Source organism: Portunus trituberculatus, chromosome 50, assembly GCF_017591435.1.
Source record: "Portunus trituberculatus isolate SZX2019 chromosome 50, ASM1759143v1, whole genome shotgun sequence".
Classification (NCBI taxonomy): domain Eukaryota; kingdom Metazoa; phylum Arthropoda; class Malacostraca; order Decapoda; family Portunidae; genus Portunus; species Portunus trituberculatus.
The window spans coordinates 30,601,660-30,622,749 of NC_059304.1; the positions used below are offsets into that span (position 1 = coordinate 30,601,660).

Consider the following 21,090-nt stretch of genomic DNA (forward strand, 5'->3'; position numbering starts at 1 on the left):
TATGACAGGAATGGACAAGGAGACAGGTCACAGAGAGCTTAGCTCGGGGCCTGTAATACACAAATAGGTAAATACAAATAGGTAAATACACACAGCCGCTGAGAGAGAGCTGCTCCAGCTGCGCATGGGAAGAAGGAAAATACCTATGGTGTTACAGGGCCCGGGTACCTCTAAGTTAGTGTCCTGTTAATGTCCTAATTTTGCATAGTGTTGAAAGTGAGGGATATGGAGAGTGGTCCCTGAGAGGAGAGTGTGGGCGGTGATTGTTTTTGCCGTAATCAGCTGACAATAACAAACATGGCGTCTAGACAAGACCGGGACTTAGAAGGTTTTATAACTACAGCAAGAGGACTGGAGAAACTAGATATGGATGCAAGAATCCAGGCACTGGAAAGTAAGTTCCTAAACATTTTGTCCATAGAAGAAAAACTGGATAGAGTTCTAGAGAATGATTGTTCAAAAAGAGATCTATTTGTTAACGATAGCGAATAAAGAGCTATTGAAGGAAAAAGTAGAGATGGAGAAAGAAAACCAACAACTAAGGAAACAATGTGAAGAGATGAAGGCTAAACTCCTGGAAATGGAGATGAAAATATCCGAAGGGGACTTGAGGAAGGAGGAATGCCTTAATCTAATTGATACCAGGATGAAAGAAGTGAACCATGAACATCAGGAGGTACAAAGGTCCTTTAGGGAGATAGTGATAAAGCAGGAAGAGGAAAATAAAGGGATTACGCAGAGGGAAATTGTAAAGGCACTAAAGGAAAATGAGTATGTGGTGAGAGATATTGCTGAAAAGAAAAAATGTGTGATCATAATAGGATTGAGGGAAGAAACTAACAGGAACTGGCAGGACAGGAGGGATAAGGAAAATGACAAGATTAAGTCTTTACTGAACAAGATCTCTGTGGAAGAAGAGGACCTATATGCTGAGGTAGAAGAAAGTGTGAGATTGGGAGCTTTTGAGGAAGGCAAGAATAGACCATTAAAATTGAAATTAAAGTCTCAAGTGGCAGCGAAGGCCTTGTTGAGGAGGGCTTGGAAACTTAAGGACTCTGAGGAAACCAAAACAATTTACATAAGAAGAAATATGTCACAGGATGAGCGAATGAAAATGAAAGAGCTTGTAACTGAAGTGAAAGACAGGAATGACGAAAGAACAGAAGAGGAAAAGACCAAGTTTTTTTGGAGGATGAGAAATGGGAGGCTAAAAAAGTGGTGGATAAAACAGACGGAATAGACATTACATGGAAGAATGAATGAGACTAAGAATGGAATACAAGTGACTTAACGCAAATATATATGGATTTCTGTCTAAGAGGCTTGAATGTATGGATTACCTAAGAAATAACGAACCGGACATAATGTGTCTAGTGGAAACAAAGCTAAGGCCCGAAATAAAGCTAGACTGGTTTGTTGTAAAACACTACAAAATATGGAGAAATGATAGAAAAAATAAGGGAGATGGTGGTATAATGGTTCTTGCTAAGGAAGATCTGATAGTGAAGGAGGTCAACTATAGTAAGAGAAATGAGGAATTGATGAGTATGCTTATAACAGATGGCAAGAGGGACATTAATATTATAACAGTATACATACCACCCAGAACCAGTGCTTGGGAATATGAACAGTACAAAATGGTGATGAGAAATACTCTAGACAGAATGAAGCAAGAACTCATAAGAAAGGATAGTGTGATGATAGTTGGAGACTTTAATTGCAAAGAAATAGTGTGGGAAGACTATGAATTGGTGAACAGTGGTGAGTGGGCAGAGGAATTGTTAAAGGTAGCAACAAATAATTTGATGACACAGTGGGTGAGATCACCAACAAGGTGCAGGGGATAAGATGTTGCAGCAAGGTTGGATTTGGTATTTACCAGGGGCATCTCTCTAAAAGAGGAAATTGAACATGAATGTCCCTTGGAGAAAAGCGATTATGATGTCCTAAGCTTTGAGCTGGATACGGAATTAAGCATGAATAAGATTGTGGAACGCAGGGAGGAAAAATTGAATTATATTCGGACAAATTATAACCATATAAGGGAGTTCTTTAATGAAATTGACTGGTCCGTGGTATACCAGGAAAGGGATATGCAATTGAAATACAATAAATTTATGGATTTGTATAACTCTGCTGTGAAAAAGTTTGTGCTATATCACAGAAAGAAGAGTTTAAATAATAAACAGTGGTTTAATAGAAATTGTGAAGAAGCAAAAAAGAACAAAGAAAAGGCATGGAAGAAACTTAAGAAAAACAGTGATGTATTATCAAGAGAAGTTTACAAAACAGCAAGGAATAGATATGTTGAAGTAAGGAGAACAGCACAGAAGAAATATGAACAGAGGGTGGTGGAAAACTGTGATAGTGACCCAAAAATGTTTTACAAATTCATAAATGGAAAACTAAATAAAGGGAGGCAATAGAAAAGGTAAAAAACGGGAAGAAGTATATGAAGATGCTGGAGAGATAGCTGAAATTTTGAACGACAACTTTTGCAAAGTGTTTACAAAGGAGGAGCATTTTATGGGAGGAAGGCCTACGGAAATAAAGCAAATGCAGGACATCATGGTTACTAAGGAAGATGTAAGGAAAATTATAAGCAATCTGGATATTAATAAATCAATGGGGCCTGATGGCATATCTGGGAGGTTGCTAAATGAATGTAAGGATCAATTGTTGAACCCCGTATTTGATATTGTGGAAACCTCCATACGAACAGGATTAGTCCCGAAAGAATGGAAATGAGCTGACATTGTGCCTATATATAAGAATGGTAGTAGAATGGAACTGCTAAATTATAGACCAGTATCGTTGACTAGTATATTGTGCAAGGTATGTGAAGAAGTAATTAAAGCTAAGTGGAGTGAGTATCTAGAAAGTGAAAACATTCTGAGTGAAAGGCAGTTTGGTTTCAGAAAAGGAAGATCTTGCGTATCCAATTTAATATGTTTTTATTCGAGAGTGACTGACATACTACAACATAAAGAGGGATGGGTGGATGCTATCTGCCTGGACTTGAGAAAGGCCTTTGATAAAGTACCACACAATAGACTGATGTGGAAACTAAAGAAGATTGGAGGAGTAAATGATAAACTAGCAAAATGGATGGAAAATTATTTAATGGGAAGAGAAATGAGAACAGTGGTGAGAGGAAGGAAGTCCGAGTGGAAGAAGGAAACCAGTGGAGTTCCACAAGGGTCAGTGCTGGGTTCCATCATGTTTTTGATTTATGTTAATGATATGCCAGTAGGAATTGAGTTACATGAACATGTTTGCGGACGATACTAAAATTATGAGGAGAGTAAAGAATGTGGAAGATTGTAACAAGTTACAGGAAGATCTTGATAAAATATATGAGCGGAGTAAGGAGTGGCAGATGGAATTTAATATAGACAAGACCCATGTTATGAAAATGGGAAGAAGTAGATACAGACCAAATAGGGATTACAGGCTGAGTGATGAGAAAATCAAAGAGACCAATGAGGAGAAAGACTTAGGAGTAACTGTGCAAAGCACCTTGTCACCGGAGAAACACATTAACAAGATTTTTTTGAAAACACATAACATGGCCTTGCATTCCACTACCTAGATGAAGGAATGATGAAGAAGATATTATGTACCTTAATAAGACCTCAGTTAGAATATGCAATATGTGTCTGGTCACCGCATATGAAGAAAAATGTGAAGAAGGTGGAAAGGGTAAAGAGGCTGGCAACAAGGATGGTACCAGGACTCAGGGAGTTAGACTATGAGGAAAGACTGAGGAAGCTGGGGCTGACCACATTAGAAGAGAGAAGAACAAGAGGAGACATGATAACTATTTATAAATTGGTGAACAAGATTGACATACTGGACAGAGAGTTGATAAAGGTGACCACAAGTAATCATCTCCGAGGACATGGAAAAAAGCTAATAAAAGACATCTGTCTAAATGACGTGAGAAAATACAGTTTTCCGCATCGTAGCATTGATAAGTGGAATAAACTGAGCAGTGATGTCGTTAATGCGGTGTGTGTCAATCAGATGAAAGAGAGATATGACAGGAATGGACAAGTTGTATCTGGTGTTCCGCAGGGAAGTGTTCTGGGACCTCTTCCTTTTATTATTTATACATCTGACATGTGGTGTGGGATTGAATCTAATATGGTTGCTTATGCTGATGACACTACTATATATGCGACAATTCCTTCCCCACAGGATAGGCAGAGAGTCGCTAATGTACTCACTCAAGATGTTTCAAGGATTCTGTCATGGTGTGATCGGTGGGGTATGAAACTGAACCCGAGTAAATCCCATAGTATGGTTATTAGCAGATCAAGGACACCTTTCCCAGTTCACCCTGATATTGTTGTCAGAAGTACCTATTCCTAATTGTTCGTCTCTGAAGTTACTCGGAGTCACCCTTGATCCCAAACTTACTTTTGAGTTGCACTTGGTTCACTTGCATCATCAGTCTCATGTAAAGTTGGTTAGTTACAAATGTGGCGGATATATTCCTCTGATGATATTGTAAGAAATTGCTTTTACTCTTTCATACTGCCTCATTTTGAATATTGTCACTCTGTGTGGATCTCTGCAGCAGAGTCTCACTTAAAGCTTTTAGATAGAGCATTCAACCAGATTAAATTTCTTCTTCCTAATCTTGAGATTAATCTTGGCATCGTCGTTTGGTTGGATCATTGTCCTATTTCTTCAAAATCATGTCTAATTCCAACCAGTTGCATTGTCATTTGCCTGCCCTTCACTACCAGCACGTGCTACAAGACAATCCTTGATCATGAATGACCGTTCCTTGTCTGTGAATCGATGTAATACTTCACAATTTTGGTGTTTTATCCCAGTATCTGCTAGACTCTGGAATACAATTAACGAGATTGTTAATTCTAGTAACATTGAAGCATTTAAAAAACGTGTGAATACCTTTCTTCTCTCTGAACTCACTACCTCTTAGATCTCTACCAATCTTCCTATTCTGTTGTTCATTCCTGTTACTTCCTTTCACTTATCGGTGAGGTGACTGGGCCTTTGGGTTTATGCAGTTATGCTTTCCAGTGGGTCGCCTTCATTGACCTCATAATAATAATAATAATAATAGGAGACAGGTCACAGAGAGCTTAGCTCGGGCCCTGTAATACACAAATAGGTAAATACACACACACTCCACGCTCCATGGAGAGCGGACGTGCCTCCTGCTCAGAGTGGCATCTAACTAACACTCCACACGCTAAGCAATGTGCTTGGAGTGAGAACCGTCATTGGTACTAAAGGGCGACCAGAGCGAGTGAACGAGTGTACAGAGTGAAAGTAGCCTGGTGGCGTGTACATAAGAGTGATCGGAGGTGTGGGAACCTCCGCACTCGAAACGACAGAGCGGGAACCACACAAATGCCAGTCATAACAGCCGCCAATGCATCCTACCACACACATGTAGCTACCAGTAGCCCCAGTGCACACCACCACACACCCACATGCTCACAGGAAGAGTGAAATAAAATGGATAGACTGGTAAGAAATAAGTTACCAAATTCAAAATATGCCGATGAGGCCCAGGGAGCAAAACCGAAAGTGGCCAGTCAAAACATGAGTCCATCTTTAACAGGAGCAACAATGCAAGGTAGACTGGTAATGTTGGAGAAGAGATTTGAGGAGTTGGTGAAGGAATTAAAAGTTCAGAGGAATGAGGAGGAGCAGGATAGAGAATTCCACAAGGCTTTGAAGGAAAGAGTAGACTGGATGAAAATGAAAAACGATTGGTGGATGAGAATGCACACTTGAGAGTGGAGGTTGAAAAATACAAGAGAAGGTTGGAGGAGAAAATGGAGAGAGTAGTAAAGGAGAAAGATGACTTTAAGGAAATGATCAGTGAGCAGAATGAAAGGTTTGAAAGGGAGTGGGAACTGAAGAAAACACAATGGACTGAGTCGAGGGAAGCAGAGATGGTTGGATTGCAAGAAATTATTAAAGATCAGTTGAAGGAAGACAAAAAAGAAAGGTCCAAGGAACTGGTTAATGTTATGAAGAATAAGGAAACATTGATAAGAGAAATAGCAGAAAAGAAGAAGAGTGTGTTAATATTTGGGATGAAAGAACAAAATATAACATATAAGCCTAAGAGAATTAAGGAAGAATTAAAACGGTAAGAGATCTGTTCAAAAATCTAAATGATGATGAAAAAAGACCTACAAGAAGAAGTGGAAGAGATCCATAGACTGGGTCTGTATAAGGAGGAGTAAGGAGACCGATTAAAGTAGTACTGAAGTCACAACAATCTGGAGGATATCTTATATAGAACATCAAAATTAAGAGAGGTAGAAGGTTGTAAAGAGGTGTTGAAAGAAAAATAGAAATGAGGAAGAGAGGAGAAGATATAAGGAATTGTTGGAAGAGGCGAGAAGGAAAAATGATGAACAGTCTGAAGAGGAAAAGAAAAGTTTTTGGAGAGTTATAGAGAGAGAGTCAGAAAGTGGTATGTGGAGAGAAGGAATGCGGAGGAACCCCTAGAGGGAGCAGTGGGTGGACCGTAATGTATACTAATATAGATGGGATACTGTCAAATAGATTGGAATTGCAAGACTATATGATGGTGGAGAAGCCTGATATAGTGTGTTTGACTGAGACAAAATTACATGAAAAAACAAAGTTAAATTTGGATAATAAATATAATATATAGAGAAAGGATAGAGAGGGTAAAGGTGGAGGAGGAGTTATGATTATGACGAAAAGGAGATAAATGTGGATAAGGCTTGGTATGGGAAGAACAACGCAGAAGTGATAAGCATAAGGTTAAAAAGTTATTGAAAAGAATTAATAATCATGGTGACCTATGTACCTCCTAAAACAAATTCTTGGACATTAAGGGAATACGACAATATGATCAAGGATACTTTACAGAGTTTGGAAAGTGTATTAACTGGAAAAAGAAAGGTGATACTAGTAGGAGATTTTAATTGTAAAGAAGTGGATTGGGAAAATCTAGTAAGTGAAGTTGGAGAGGAAGCATGGGGAGAGAGATTTTTTAATCTAATGATGGAAAATATGATAGAACAGAGGGTGAAAGAAAATACTAGATATAGAGGAGATGATGAACTGGCTAGACTGGATTTGGTGTTAACACGAGAAGTGTACTTATGTGGGGATATACAATACAAATGTCCATTGGGGAAGAGTAATCATGTGGTTATGGAAATGCAGATGGCAATAACACAGCGAAGGAAAGATGAGACATACAGGAGTGGTAGATTGAATTATAGAAAGATGGACACAGAAAGTTTGAAAAATTATTTCAGAACATTAGATTGGGAGGAGATGTTACAAATCAGAGAAGTGCAAAAAAAATATGATTATTTTTATGAAATATTATAAAGGAGTTATGAAATTTGTACCAAAGTATAAACCGAGAGAGGAAGGAAGAAAGAATTGATTTAATGAAACTTGTGTTAAGGCTAAAGAAAAGAGAGAGATGTGGCTTGGAAAAGATGGAAAAAAGAGCAGGAATATACTAAATAAGGAGAATTATAGAGTGGCAAGAAATGAGTATGTGAGGGTAAGGAGGGAGGAAGAAAGAAAATTTGAAAAAGATATTTTAGAGAAGAGTAAGGAACATCCAAAATTGTTTTACAGGTTCATAAATGGTAAACTTAAAAAGAGAAGAGTTCATTGAAAGGTTAAAAGAAGAGCAAGGGATAGTAGATGACCCTAAAAATATTGCAAAATTGCTAAATAATAGGTTTCAGCAAGTATTTACTGAAGAAACAATGTTTGTAAAGCCTAAGAATGTAGAAAGAAATGTGCACATGGATGACATTAAGATACCTAAAAAGGAGTTATATAAAATGTTGGAGGAACTTAAAGATGATAAAGCGATGGGACCAGATGAAGTTTCAGGCAAATTATTGAAGGAATGTAGAGAAGAATTGATAGATCCACTATATGATATTATAAAGTGCTCATTAGAAACCGGGGAAGTACCGGTAGAGTAGTAAAGAACAGAAGTGGTGCCCATTTATAAGGGAGGCAGTAAGGAAGAGCCTCTTAACTATAGACCTGTGTCTTTAACAAGTGTGGTTGGTAAGATTTGTGAGAGGGTGATAAAGAAATATTGGATATGGTTCCTGGAGGATCATAAGTTATTATTGGATCATCAATTTGGCTTTAGGATAGGGAGGTCATGTGTAACAAATCTACTGAGCTTTTATTCAAGAGTGGTTGACAAAATACAAGAGAGAGAGGGATGGATGGACTGTGTATATTTGGATTTAAAAAAGCTTTTGACAAGGTACCTCACATGAGACTGCTATGGAAATTAGAGATTTATGGAGGACTGAAGGAAAAGTGTTAAAGTGGATGGAAAACTACTTGAGATGGAGGAGATGAGAACAGTAATAAGGGATGCAAAGTCGGACTGGTTGGTGGTGGAGAGTGGAGTCCCACAAGGTTCAGTGCTGGCACCAATACTTTTCCTTGTCTATATTAATGATATGCCAGAGGGAGTAAACAGTTATATTAATTTGTTTGCGGATGATGCGAAGTTGTGTAGGTGTGTGAAGAGTGAAGAAGATTGTGAAATTTTACAGGCAGATCTGGATAGGATTTGGGAGTGGAGCAAGAGGTGGGAGATGGAATTTAATCTAAGCAAAAGTCATGTGATGGAGATGGGGAAGAGTGGAAGACGGCCAAGAGGGTCATATAAGATGGGTGAAGGAGTAGTGTTGAAAAAGGTGGAAAAGGAAAAGGATTTGGGAGTGATAATACAAGACCATGGGCAGTTTGAGGCTCATATTGACAAGATGTTTGGAGAAACATATAATCTGATTAGAAATATTGGATTAGCCTTTCATTATATGGATAAAGATATGATGAAGAAATTAATTAGTACGGTAATTAGACCAAGATTGGAATATGCTGGGGTGGTTTGGTCCCCTTATAAAAAGAAGCATATAAGGAAGTTGGAGAGATTGCAGAGAATGGCAACAAAAATGGTTCCAGAATTGGCAGAAATGACCTATGAGGAGAGATTAAAAGAAATGAATTTGCTTACCTTGGAACAAAGAAGAGAAAGAGGAGATTTAATACAGGTTTATAAACTGTTGAACGGTCTGGATGAAGTGGATAATGAGCAAATGATGTTGAGAGAGGAAAATTTAAATAGAACTACGAGATCGCATAGTAAAAAGATAGCCAAGGGAATATGCTTGAAGGATGTGAAAAAATATAGTTTCCCACAAAGATGTGTGGAGGTGTGGAATAGTTTGAGTGAGGAGGTGGTGTCAGCGAGGAGTGTGCATAGTTTTAAAGGAAGGTCGGATGTGTGTAGATATGGAGACAGGGCCACATGAGTATGATACCCAGGCCCTGTAAAATTACAACTAGGTGAATACACACACACAAATGCAAAAACCTGCAAAAAACTATACACTATGAGAGAGAGAGAGAGAGAGAGAGAGAGAGAGAGAGAGAGGAATTACCACCAGATAGTGGGGGATGGGAATGACTGACATGATCTCTCTCTCTCTCTCTCTCTCGTCTGTAAGCTGGTGGCTGTGGCTGCTACAGCTGACGAAACAGAGAAAAAATAAACCTTCATGCAAAAACTTATTCTTGTCTGCGATATAATAGTTACATATATTAATTTTCCTAGATAATATACATATCTAAGAGAACAAATGGCTGATGGTTTTCTTGGGTACACTCATCTAAAACGCTTATGGCCCACAAGACGAAAGGGAGATCCCGGACTGGAGGTAAGGCTTGTGGACAATATATATAATCACCGGACTGGCGCGCGTAGCCACCATGACGTATATATACGTCCCTGAACTGAAAGGGTTAAAAATATTGGGTTGTAACATCCATTCACCATCCATCCTACTAACTCTAGACTCTACATCAGCTGTCACATTGTACAAACCCTGTATATGCTGTGCTGACAGGGTAATATTCCTAGATGCAGCCCACTCATAAATCTGCACTGTAAGGGCATGAAGATTAGGTCTTGTACTGCCACAACAATCTATACAAGCAACTGCAGTAGTGTTGTCAGAACAAAGTCGAATATGGGAGCCAGACCTATCCCTACACAGGGACTGCAAGCCCAACAAAATGGCCTTCAACTCTAGGATGTTTATATGATCCAGCTCCTTCTGGGCCCAGTGACCTCCAGTTGTGATGTGTCCCATTGAAGCGCCCCAACCAGTCAGACAGGCATCTGTAAACAACTCACAATCTGGGGAAGAAGAGAGGAGAGACTTCTCCTGAAAGTCTATATTGGCCACCCACCAAGCGACCAAATGTTGGGCATGACATAACATAACATAACATAAATAATAGGATAACAAAGGGCCACCAGGGCCCATCTAGGTTATCCTGTATCCGTCGCACAGCGACCTCATCATCAGTACTTAAAGATACACTTACAAGTACACAATACATTATATACTAATTCTAAATATTTGGCCCATTAACAGGGCTAAGTCCTGCAGCGAATTCCTCTACAATTTGTGGTCCCCATACATGGGGATCATGTCTTATTTAACTATAGTAAATTTCTTATAAAAACTATCATGCAGTGCTATACATAATTATAAATCTAATAAATTTAAGTGCTTATCTAATCTGTCAAACTAGTGCTATTTACAACCGTCTCTGGCAATGCATTCCAGAAGTCTACCACTCTATGACTAAAGAAATATTTTCTTATATCTAACCTGCAGCCTTGCTTTCTAATCTTCCTGCCATGATTTCTAGTCCTATTTCCCTCCTCTAAGGTAAAGAAAGATCTCACATCTATGTAGTTTGTATCTGAGAACATTTTAAATAACTCTATCATATCCCCTCTTATACATCTCCTCTCAAATGAAAACATGTTTAATTCCTTTAATCTATCTCTATACTCCAGGCGCTTTAATGCTGGTATCATCCTAGTTGCTCTTCTCTGAACTGCTTCTAACATGTTGATATCCTGCCTATAGTGGGGTGACCAGGCCTGTATGCAATACTCTAAATGGGGCCTAACATAGGAATTATATAAGCTACGCACCACTTCCTTACTTTTATAACTAACATTTCTATTTATAAAACCCAGGATCCTATTTGCCCTATTTCTTGCTTCTAAACATTGCTTTGAAAATTTCATAGTCCTGTCTATCACTACTCCTAAATCCTTTCCTTCCTCTACTGCCTCTAGCCAACATCCCTCCATCTCATAGTTAAAGTTTGTGTTGTCTTTACCTAAATGCATAACCTGACACTTATCAGAATTAAACTCCATCTGCCACCTGTCTGCCCATGCTATCAGCCTGTCCAGGTCTCGTTGTATTCTGTAATTGTCCTTTTCACCCTGTACTGCACATGCTATCTTAGTATCATCTGCAAACTTTGATACTTTGCTACTAATTCCTATATCTAAATCGTTAATGTACACCAAGAAAAGAAGAGGTCCTAGCACTGATCCTTGGGGTACCCCACTAACCACTTCCTTCCACTCAGACATTGCCCCATTTAATACTACTCTCTGTTTCCTATCAGAAAGCCATTCACTAATCCAATCAACTAACCTACCCCTATCCCATGTAGTCTCAATTTGTACACTAGCCTCCTATGCGGTACCTTATCAAACGCCTTGCTAAAATCTAGATATATAACATCTATGCTATTTCCATCATCTAACTCCTTGGTAATATATTATAAGATATCGAGCAAATTTGTAAGACAGGACCTCCTGATCTAAAGCCATGTTGGGTATCTCTAATTAATCTATTCTCATTTAAATGCTCCCAAATACTACCCTTAATGATTTTTTCTAGTATCTTACATACTATACTAGTTAAACTGATCGGTCTATAATTATTCGCATCATCCTTCCTACCTTTTTTAAATATTGGAGTAACATTAGCTAACTTCCAGTCCTGAGGTATCTCAGCAAACCTAAGTGATCTTTCAAAGATTAACTTAAGTGCTTCAGAAATACTGTCTACACCCTCCCTAAGTACTCTGGCATGTAGCTCATCAGGACCACTGGCTTTCCTATCGTCTAGTTCAAGAATAAATTTCCTAATAATTCCCGGTTTTATATCAATATTTTCTAAAGCTCTTAAACTACTCGTCGCACTGTTTGTAACAGGATTTCCTATTCTTTATTCAAAGTAATAAACTTGTCAGAATCACCACAGGACCAGACGAGACTCTGGTCTCGAATCAACTCCAGATACCTGTAACGGAGAGGAGCTAACTCTACTGCAGGTGCAGAGGCCACTGTCAAACCAATAAAAGATGATAAGTCCCGTAAAGTGACATTACCCTTAAGTAGCAGCAAACCTTGTTCCTTGATGCGCTCCTTCCTACGAGATGTTAAGGTGGTAGTCATGGCGACAGAGTCCAACACCACACCAAGGAACATAACCTTCTTTGTAGGCTCCAGAACCGACTTCTGCACATTGACAGTGAGACCCAGGGAATCAAAGAAATGCAAGGCATAGCTGACCTGAGCCTGTAAAATCTCTACTGATGAAGCAATGAAAAAACAGTCATCCAAATAACATAACATGACCATCCCAAGGGATTGCAGGTGAGAAAAGACAGGTTTCATTAACTTTGTAAAAATGTGAGGGGCAGAAGATAACCCCTGCGGGAGACAAGTAAACCGGTAATAACTGCCCTTCCACATAAACTGTAGCCATTTCCTGTCCTCAGGCCTAACATAAATGGAGTAATACGCATCCTTAAAATCCACTGTAACAAAGAAACAGTTAGGGTAAATTAAGGGTATGACATCCTTCAATGTATCCATCTTAAAATGTAAGTAAGGTACATGAAAATTAAAGTATTTTAAATTTAGAATGACTCTTGCTGGGCCAACTGGCTTGATGATAGGAAAAACATTTGAAAAGAAACCATGAACATCAGGTAAACAAGGCTCCACAATTGACTGAATAAGGAAGTGATGTAAAGCATTGTCCAAAGCCCAATCATCAGCTTGAGACAGAGTTAGAGGATGAGGAGATACAGTCTGAATAGGCAAAGACAAAATCAAGAAATTTCCCCCTCACCACATCATAAATCCAGGAACCTTGAGTCACAGACCTCCACATGGACTCAGCAGAAACAATCTTACCTCCTCTAAAATTATCAGGAGTATTAACTAATTGTGGAATTGAGGAACTCACCAGAGGGGTTAGTGCTGGTGTAGTTTCGGCCCATGTATCCCCCTCCCCTGGGGAGGCCGCTGGCCGAAAAAAGGCCGGGTCTGAGAACGAAGGCGGGACCGGTAGTGAGCCTGAGAGGGACGGTGTGATGACCGTGAAGAGAAAGAAAACCTCTTGCCAGATGTCTTGGAGGAAGGGCGGAAAGACGGCCGGCCCAACCGACCTGCCTTGTGGATTTCCTCATACTTGCGGATCACATCAAAGGGAAATAACTCCTACTGACCCACCTCACACTCTCATTTGCTGAGATTGACCATGGCCGAGTCACGGACATGGGTTCGGGCCACATCCTTCCGCAACTGGTTGAGGTAATTCACTGCTGAAGTAAGAAGGCGCTGAAGTAAGAAGGCGCAAACAATTATGAAGGCCATCTAAATAACACGACAACCTCTTATCTTTCTTTTGTCCAATATCATTAACACACACAGCAATGGGAACTATTGCCTTTGTCAACAGGCAGTTAGTCTGGAAAAGCTTGGCATCTACTAGCCTTCCATTCACACTCATGGCCTTGGTTATAGCCGCGTTTGTCACAGGCGTCGTGAGGTTCCGCACATTACTTGGGAGCTTAAATCTTTGCACACGTTAACTTCGCACTCTCAGACACAGGCCGTCGGTGAAGGCTGGCGTTGAGGATAGTGGCCAAGCTGTTGGTGAGCTCCCTTTTCCTCCTCGCCATGGAAGTGGCCAGAAAGGTCACCCAAAGCCCTCAGAAAATCTTCATCCACATCATCGTCACGGGTGAGGTGGTCTAACCCGTCAAGAGGGTCCAGCTGGCTAGCAGGGGCAACCCCCCACCTCGTCTTCAGACGACGAGAGGGCATGAAAACCACTAAAGTCATTCCCGGTGTCCGTAGATGCATCCGGCGGTGCCGGGGTCCTGTTCAGCTTGTCAATAAGGCCCGACACTAGGCTAGACAGCCTATTCAAAGCAACTCTGTCCTCAAACACAGCAGACTCTGACTTGGTGCCTGCCAAGCTCGGCCCTGGGAGTGACGGTGATGAAGCGCAAGGTGAAGGAGTGGAATCATCCACCGAGCACTGCTTCCTATTCTTCCCATCTGAAGACAACGAAAGGGAGGGGGGCAGAGGAAGAGATTGCTCCGTGCCCGACATCACACTGCTCAATAAAAGAGACAGAGACAAGACGGTCATAATACACCATATGGCGTCACCGTAAGCTGGCATTAACCCCCGTACAAACTCCACACTGCTTGTCTATCAGAAAAATGTAGTCCATCGATGTGCTTTTCACCCACAGTCAACTTAGGACTGTATAGGAGAAAGCTTACCCAACGAGACGTTGCTTGGAGTAGAATGGAGCAAGAGCAGCTAGATGCGTGACTGCGAGTAGGTAGCAACCGACTGACGGTGGAATGATAGCATGGCATCTTGTTGGCTACCGCTATGACGTCAGTTGAAATTCGTGACATGAAATCATGTGTAACAATAGTACGACTGCTTGAATATTGAGAATTTAGAACTTCCTTTATGAGGTCATCATTTTAAACTATCTTATGTCCAGTAATTCTTATACATAACTTTTGAATATCTTGTGTCATGTCAAAATTCTTCACAAGGTCAAGTAGAGTTCTATGTTTACAGAGCCAGTGAGTGTGTACAAGATTCCAAGATTTGACAAAGATGATGATCCCATGCTAAATTTGACAACCTACATCCCTCTCAAACATCTAGATGAAATCAAGACACAAGAAGCTACCCTCAGGTAGGTTGATGATAGTACTCATATTTGTCTCTATTCTGATGGCTTTTATGTAGAGTCATCAAGCAGCAATGTACAGGTTGTTTCAAATAAGTATCACTTGTGAGAAGTTTCTTCACTTCATACTTTGACATTGAACAGATGTCTCTTACTAGCATGTTATTTGAGTTGTGGAAGGAGTACTGGTAATTTTGAATTCTGCATAGTAAAACAAAGTAGCCACAAAAGAAATCATGTTATTTGTTTGTTTGTTCAGACAATGTTGCTGTGTTGGTTTCTCTTGTCAGGTTGAAAGTCTAGTACTTTTAACTGGAAGTGAGCACAAGAGCATGATAATTTTTGACAGAGATGGTGTAGCTATTCAAAAGTGAGTGGGTAGGCCACCATCCATATAGTCCCTGCCACCTGCTGTCATAAACTAGCATTGTTGCAGATAGTGGAGGTGGTCTATAAAGAAGATGATTCTCTTTATCTCTACTCTTGTACACTGGTGTTGATTCAGCGCAAGTCAATTTGAAATTAATAATTTCGCTTTTAAGCAAATTGAACATGGTACACATTGTTTTCCTGCTACAAATGCATTTCCATTAAAACAAATTTTTATTTAACAAAAAGACCTATTTAAAGTGAACTCTTGGATTCTTAACTCATGTTAAATCAACATCAACATCAACATAGGAGCTTAGAAATGTACTACTCTCTCCAAGGAAACTTTGTATATTAGTTTGGTGGACAACTTATTATTGCAATTTGAATTGAAATCTGTTTAAAAGAACTTACAATACTTACCTATGATTCAGGATCATAAGATATTAAAGCCCTTGAATATGAATGAGTAAGCCTCATGATTAGATTAGATTTGCATTTTGACTAAGCATTCAACACAACGGGCCCTCTACCATGCAAGCATCTTCAGCTAAGTAACCTATCATGTACTGAGGCCTGTTGGACTGTTGGGTTGGTTACTTTAGAGCACCTTAGCTTCACTTATGGGTCAGTCCACCCTCTGACACATACACACACACACACAAATAAATAGATAAAAAAATAAATAAATGAAAAAATGTATCAGGTCATGCAATTCTCAGCTTATTTCCATCTACTTATTTTTTATTTATTTTATTTTTTTAAGTTACACCCTACAGCACCTGTAGGCACACTTGAAGAGTGTGTGGGAAGCGCTGCTCAGCTTCCGCCTATTAGTGGCACAGACAATTTTATTTATAGTGGTAATAGTGGTACCCGTATTAGGACCCATATCACCACCCAAGCGCATCTTTAGTGTAACCACCTAAAACCTGGGTATCATGGTGACATGTAGATAATTTTAAACCATTCGACAAATGGCATAGCTTCAAAGAAGTATGTGGTGGGATTCGAACGTACACATGGACGTCTGCTCAATCCCACGCTCACCACCTATAATAAACTCATTTAAGAGGGAGTTTTCAAAATATTTACTCTATTCTTTTGGCTAACTCGTGGGGATTGGTATATAAGTGAGCCGGTTTGTTTTACTGTTTTCTTTATAGCCTTTGGCCAGTTTTTCCTTCTTTCTTGAAAAAAAAAGAGAATGTTGTACATCATTGCATCTAATATTATATAACTTCATAACATTTTACAACCTCCTGTGATGTTTTTTTTTTTTTATTGTGGAGACATCTACTTCTACATGGAAAATAATGATGTGCCCTTCGTTTACATTTCACAGGTTGCCAGTTAGTGTCTTTTCTGCTCCACTCTCCCTTCCTTCGTAAATTTAAGACCATCAACATTATAAAGTTACGTACATACATACATTAGTGTACATTATAATGATTTAGATTAAACTGCTTAAATGTTTAATTTCATAATTTTTACTTTCAATAAACCTTTTACTCTACTATGATGCACTTTCGCTTTGTTTATTCTCAATGGAAGTTCAAGTCACGGGTTAAACTTGTTATAATCGGTTCGCTTAACGAAGTTTCTCTTAACGAAGGGTTTTTTATGAACGTAACCCCTTCATTAAGCGAGGGTTGCCTGTATATGTATATATGTTACGCATAATGTGGATAATTGCCTAATATGAACATAGGCAGATTATTGTGTAATGTATACATTAAGCAAATAATTTGCATAAAGTTTACAAATTGTTAATATTAGGCAAAAAATGCCTATTGTTTAAATTATGCTGCTCAATTTTGCCCGATGAGAATAAGGAGATTGGTTAATGTGGAGACATTTCATGAATTCCGATTTATTAGATTAAATACAAACATAATTAATGCAATATCAGTAAAAGTAAAATAGGTCAATAGATCTCAGGGTTCAGTTCAGTTCAATCAGAAATTTTTGCATGATCTGCCCAGGTGACAGCGCAAGTTGCACTTAATTTTTTTTCTTAGGCAGCTGCACCGTCCTGATGTACATTGAGTAGTACATTGACACTTTGTATATCCTTGCCCACCAGTGGCATGATGATGGCATTGACAAACTCCCATCCATTGTCGGACTGTAAAATAGCAGGTGCTCCAAATGTCAGAAATATATCTAGAAGGTTCGCTGCAACCTCCTCTGCTCTTTTTGATGTAAGTTGACACAACACACAAAATTTGCTGAAATGATTTACATATGTCATGATGTACTTAAAGTCTCCATCAGGTAATGTTTGAAAATTTATAAGATCTATCTGGCATCTAGAATGGATATCATGACTGCGTATCGGTTTTACTACCAAACCCTTTGGAAATTTTCTGGCTTTCTTTTGATGACAGTGCTCACAGAATGAAATGTAGAGGTAACATACTTCTTGTGTGATGTTTGACCATTTCTTTTTCACTTCCACGATTGTTTTCTTGCCACCTCCATGACCAATAGCTTCATGAGCTGTTTTAACAATACCAAACACTTCTTCTAGAGATGCAACAAGCTTGAATTCATGTTCACTTGGATCTTTTCTTTTGTGAATAAGTCGGTCAGCATAACGTTTCTTGAGGTTATAGCCAAATGTAGACTGGGCTCCATAAGCATTGATTCTTAACAAATCCTGCAACCACTGATCATGCTGAATAGCGGGCTAGATGACAGCATTCTCAGCCTTGCTTTGCAGCATTTGACGCAGCTGAAGTTCAAAGGTAGCTTGCAGGGCCGTTTCTAGCTATAGGCGGACTAGGCGATTGCCTAGGGTCCCCAAGCCACCAGGGGGCCCCCCGGGTAGCTTGGAAAATTTTAATTTCCCAAGTCACCCAGGGATTCCGACGAAAAATTGAAATCTAGGGCCCCTCCAAACAGCATCTTGCCTAGGGCCACCACAAAGCTAGAAACGGCCCTGGTAGCTTGATCCATAGTGCATAAACTGTAATAGACAGAAAAGTTTAGTAAATTACAAAGAAAATATAGAGAAAAAAACATCAGCGAACCCACACAGTAATCATAAATCCAGAAGTTTAGAAAGAATTAGTGTCACTCACTCACTTTACTTCGTGCCACTCACTGTGCTTCTCGTTTGAAAGAATTTGCACTCACCTGCTCACAACAACTCGGTTATAACAGACCCAAAGTTTCGAACAACATTCGAACAACACCTTTGCTCACAACAACTCGGTAACAGAGCCAAAGTTTCGAACAACATTTGAACAAAACTCCAGGCAGTGGTTCGTCATTCAATTTACATTAGGCAAAATACCCTTGCCTCAGGCAGTGGTTTGTCATTCAATTTGTGGTAGTTGTCGTAAAACAGGGGTAGCATGGAGACATCTGAGTCCATTATGAAAGTGTATTTACGGTAGCACAATACACAACAAGTGTAAACCGAGTGAAACGAGAGGCAGGAGGCATAGCGTGTGAGCCTCAGGCGGCGGCGAGCGAGGACTGAGGGGAAGGACGTGACGTCAGACAGAAAGGGAGTATGGGAAAAACAAAGGACATGCTAACATATGGCTCGGGCACGCACAACAGTGCGACCCCGCACTGAAGGTGATAATCATAATAAAAAATAAATAAACACTATGAAATAAGAGTTCATCTAAAAAAAAGTTGTGAGGTCAACACTGGAATGTTTATTTTTCACAAAAAACATGGTCATATTAGTAATTGTCATCTGATCACTTTAAAAAATATTACTTCTTTCACTAATTTTCATTACATCACTCATAAGAATATGAGTTCTTTTTATAAGGTCTGTAATCACTTATTACTAAATAGAATTAATAAGAACATAAAATATGGCACACAGTAAGTTCACACATAGTAAGTTTTTATAGTAAGTTCTCGAGGCGTCCCCCGGAAACATTACACAATGGAAAGAAGTACATATATATATACATATAGATATCAGCTGCTGATAAATATTTAATCATCATAAAAAAATATATCATCATGTAAGCATACACTTTATCAAAAAAAAAATTTTACATGTAATCATGGGCTTCATCAAGCACTAAGTTTTGAGCTACTTGACGCTGAGAATGAGGCAAGCGATAAGATGGAACATGGATAGGGCGCATGTTAGGCTGAAGGTCAATATGATGCTGTACACGGTCAGTAACATCTAAAGGTTCACCTGGTAAAGCAATAGCTTGTCTGTGAGCTACAAGAATGTCATGTAAGCATACACTTTATCAAAAAAAAAATTTTACATGTAATCATGGGCTTCATCAAGCACTAAGTTTTGAGCTACTTGACGCTGAGAATGAGGCAAGCGATAAGATGGAACATGGATAGGGCGCATGTTAGGCTGAAGGTCAATATGATGCTGTACACGGTCAGTAACATCTAAAGGTTCACCTGGTAAAGCAATAGCTTGTCTGTGAGCTACAAGAATGTCATAGAGACGCTGTGCTTCTGCAGGAAAATCTGCAACTTTGACATGTGCCTCCAACTGGGTGATCAGTTCAGCTGAAGAGCAGGACCTAGCAGACTGTGAATCTACAGCTCCTATCAAAGGTGGAGAATCCTGAAAAGAAGCTTCATCTATCACACTAAAGGAACCAAGGTGCATGCCATCTTTAAGCGTAATGGACGAACCTGTGAGATTAGTGACTAAAGCATCAGTAAGGTGACCACATCGCATGGTAGAGAGTGTACCTTCTAAAGCTAAACGCTGAATCCTGGCAATATCAGGATGTGAGATCACGCATGTGCCAACTGGGGCACGAAGAACACGCACTGGAACTTTAGTTGCTGAAGTAGGACCTATAAACTGGTCACCAACAATGACAGCCGCACAACAATCCGAGGAGACAGAACGTTTCGACTCCGGGGACGAAGGTGCTAAGTTTGACTGCGGAGACGAAGGATTCTGAGTACGCTGCGGTAACAGTGCTTCGTCAAAAGCAGGTAGACATGACTGTTCAAAATGTACGCGTGGTGAGGCAACTGTAAGAACAGAAACAGGCGAGTCTGAAGCATAATACTTGAATCCATTATGGCTGACAGCATGATAACGGGGAAATATTGTAATATCATGTTTAACTAACTCATCATAGCCAAAGAGAGCATCACAGTTCAACACAAAATTTGTTACTACAAAAAATTTTACATCAAAGGTATAATCATGATTATGAAAGGACACAGGCAAAGTTACTGAACCAATAATATTGAGAGGAGAGCCTTGAGCTGCATGAAAAATCTGGTTCTCTTTTGATAGAGGAACATTTTACAATTTATTAAGCTGCTGGTAAGCACGTTCTGTCAGTAAGCTACAGTCAGCTCCTGTATCAATGTAAACTGTGAAAGGAGACCCATAAGTGTACATTTGCAAATGAAGACGTCGCGCCGTTGCAGCAATAACTGTAGGAATCGACGGGACTGGCATGTCTGAGAGAATGTCTACGTTATGGGAGGAGAATGCTGGCGCTGGTAAAAATTTGACTAGGGTGAAGACACAGTAACATGTTGCTGACGCTGAAGGCGTTGAATTTTAAAGCATTCTTCAGAAGAATGATTACCTGGACCATGAATAAGGCAAGACTTAGGTGGTCTTTCAGGAATAAGACGCGACGCAGGATGTCCCTGTCGAGAAGACGATCTCGGGCGACTGGGCACAGAGCGTGTGACATGACGGAAGTCTTGAAGAGACTCATAGCGAGAAAGACGCTGAGCTGAGGGAGAACACGCTGCATTTCTTTCATGACGCTGTCGCAAAAAACAACGTTTAATGGTATGTCCATGTTTGTGACAGTA

The 21,090-nt window shown here is 39.7% G+C and overlaps 2 protein-coding genes across 5 annotated transcripts in view; one reads left to right on the forward strand and one right to left on the reverse strand.

The window, feature by feature from the left end:
- Positions 1 to 14,801, reverse strand: part of LOC123500144 — a 124,163-nt gene extending 109,362 nt beyond the window's left edge. The window contains exon 1 of one of the 2 annotated variants that reach the window (XM_045248821.1): positions 14,495 to 14,801. In XM_045248821.1, the coding sequence (XP_045104756.1) occupies positions 14,495 to 14,635 (141 nt within the window). In that variant the 5' untranslated portion in view covers positions 14,636 to 14,801. The remainder of the gene's footprint in view (positions 1 to 14,494) is intronic. The other variant, XM_045248820.1, reaches the window with a different exon arrangement.
- The window catches only part of LOC123500145 (endoribonuclease LACTB2-like), a 158,149-nt gene that overhangs the window by 126,583 nt on the left and 10,476 nt on the right, over positions 1 to 21,090 (forward strand). For 2 of the 3 annotated variants that reach the window (XR_006673188.1, XM_045248822.1), the window contains exon 3: positions 14,808 to 14,928. Coding sequence is in view for 2 of the 3 variants with exons in the window: in XM_045248822.1 (XP_045104757.1) it covers positions 14,808 to 14,928 (121 nt within the window). In the remaining variant the exon portion in view is untranslated. Of the gene's footprint in view, positions 1 to 14,807; positions 14,929 to 20,894; positions 21,028 to 21,090 lie in introns of those variants that run through there. The other variant, XM_045248823.1, reaches the window with a different exon arrangement.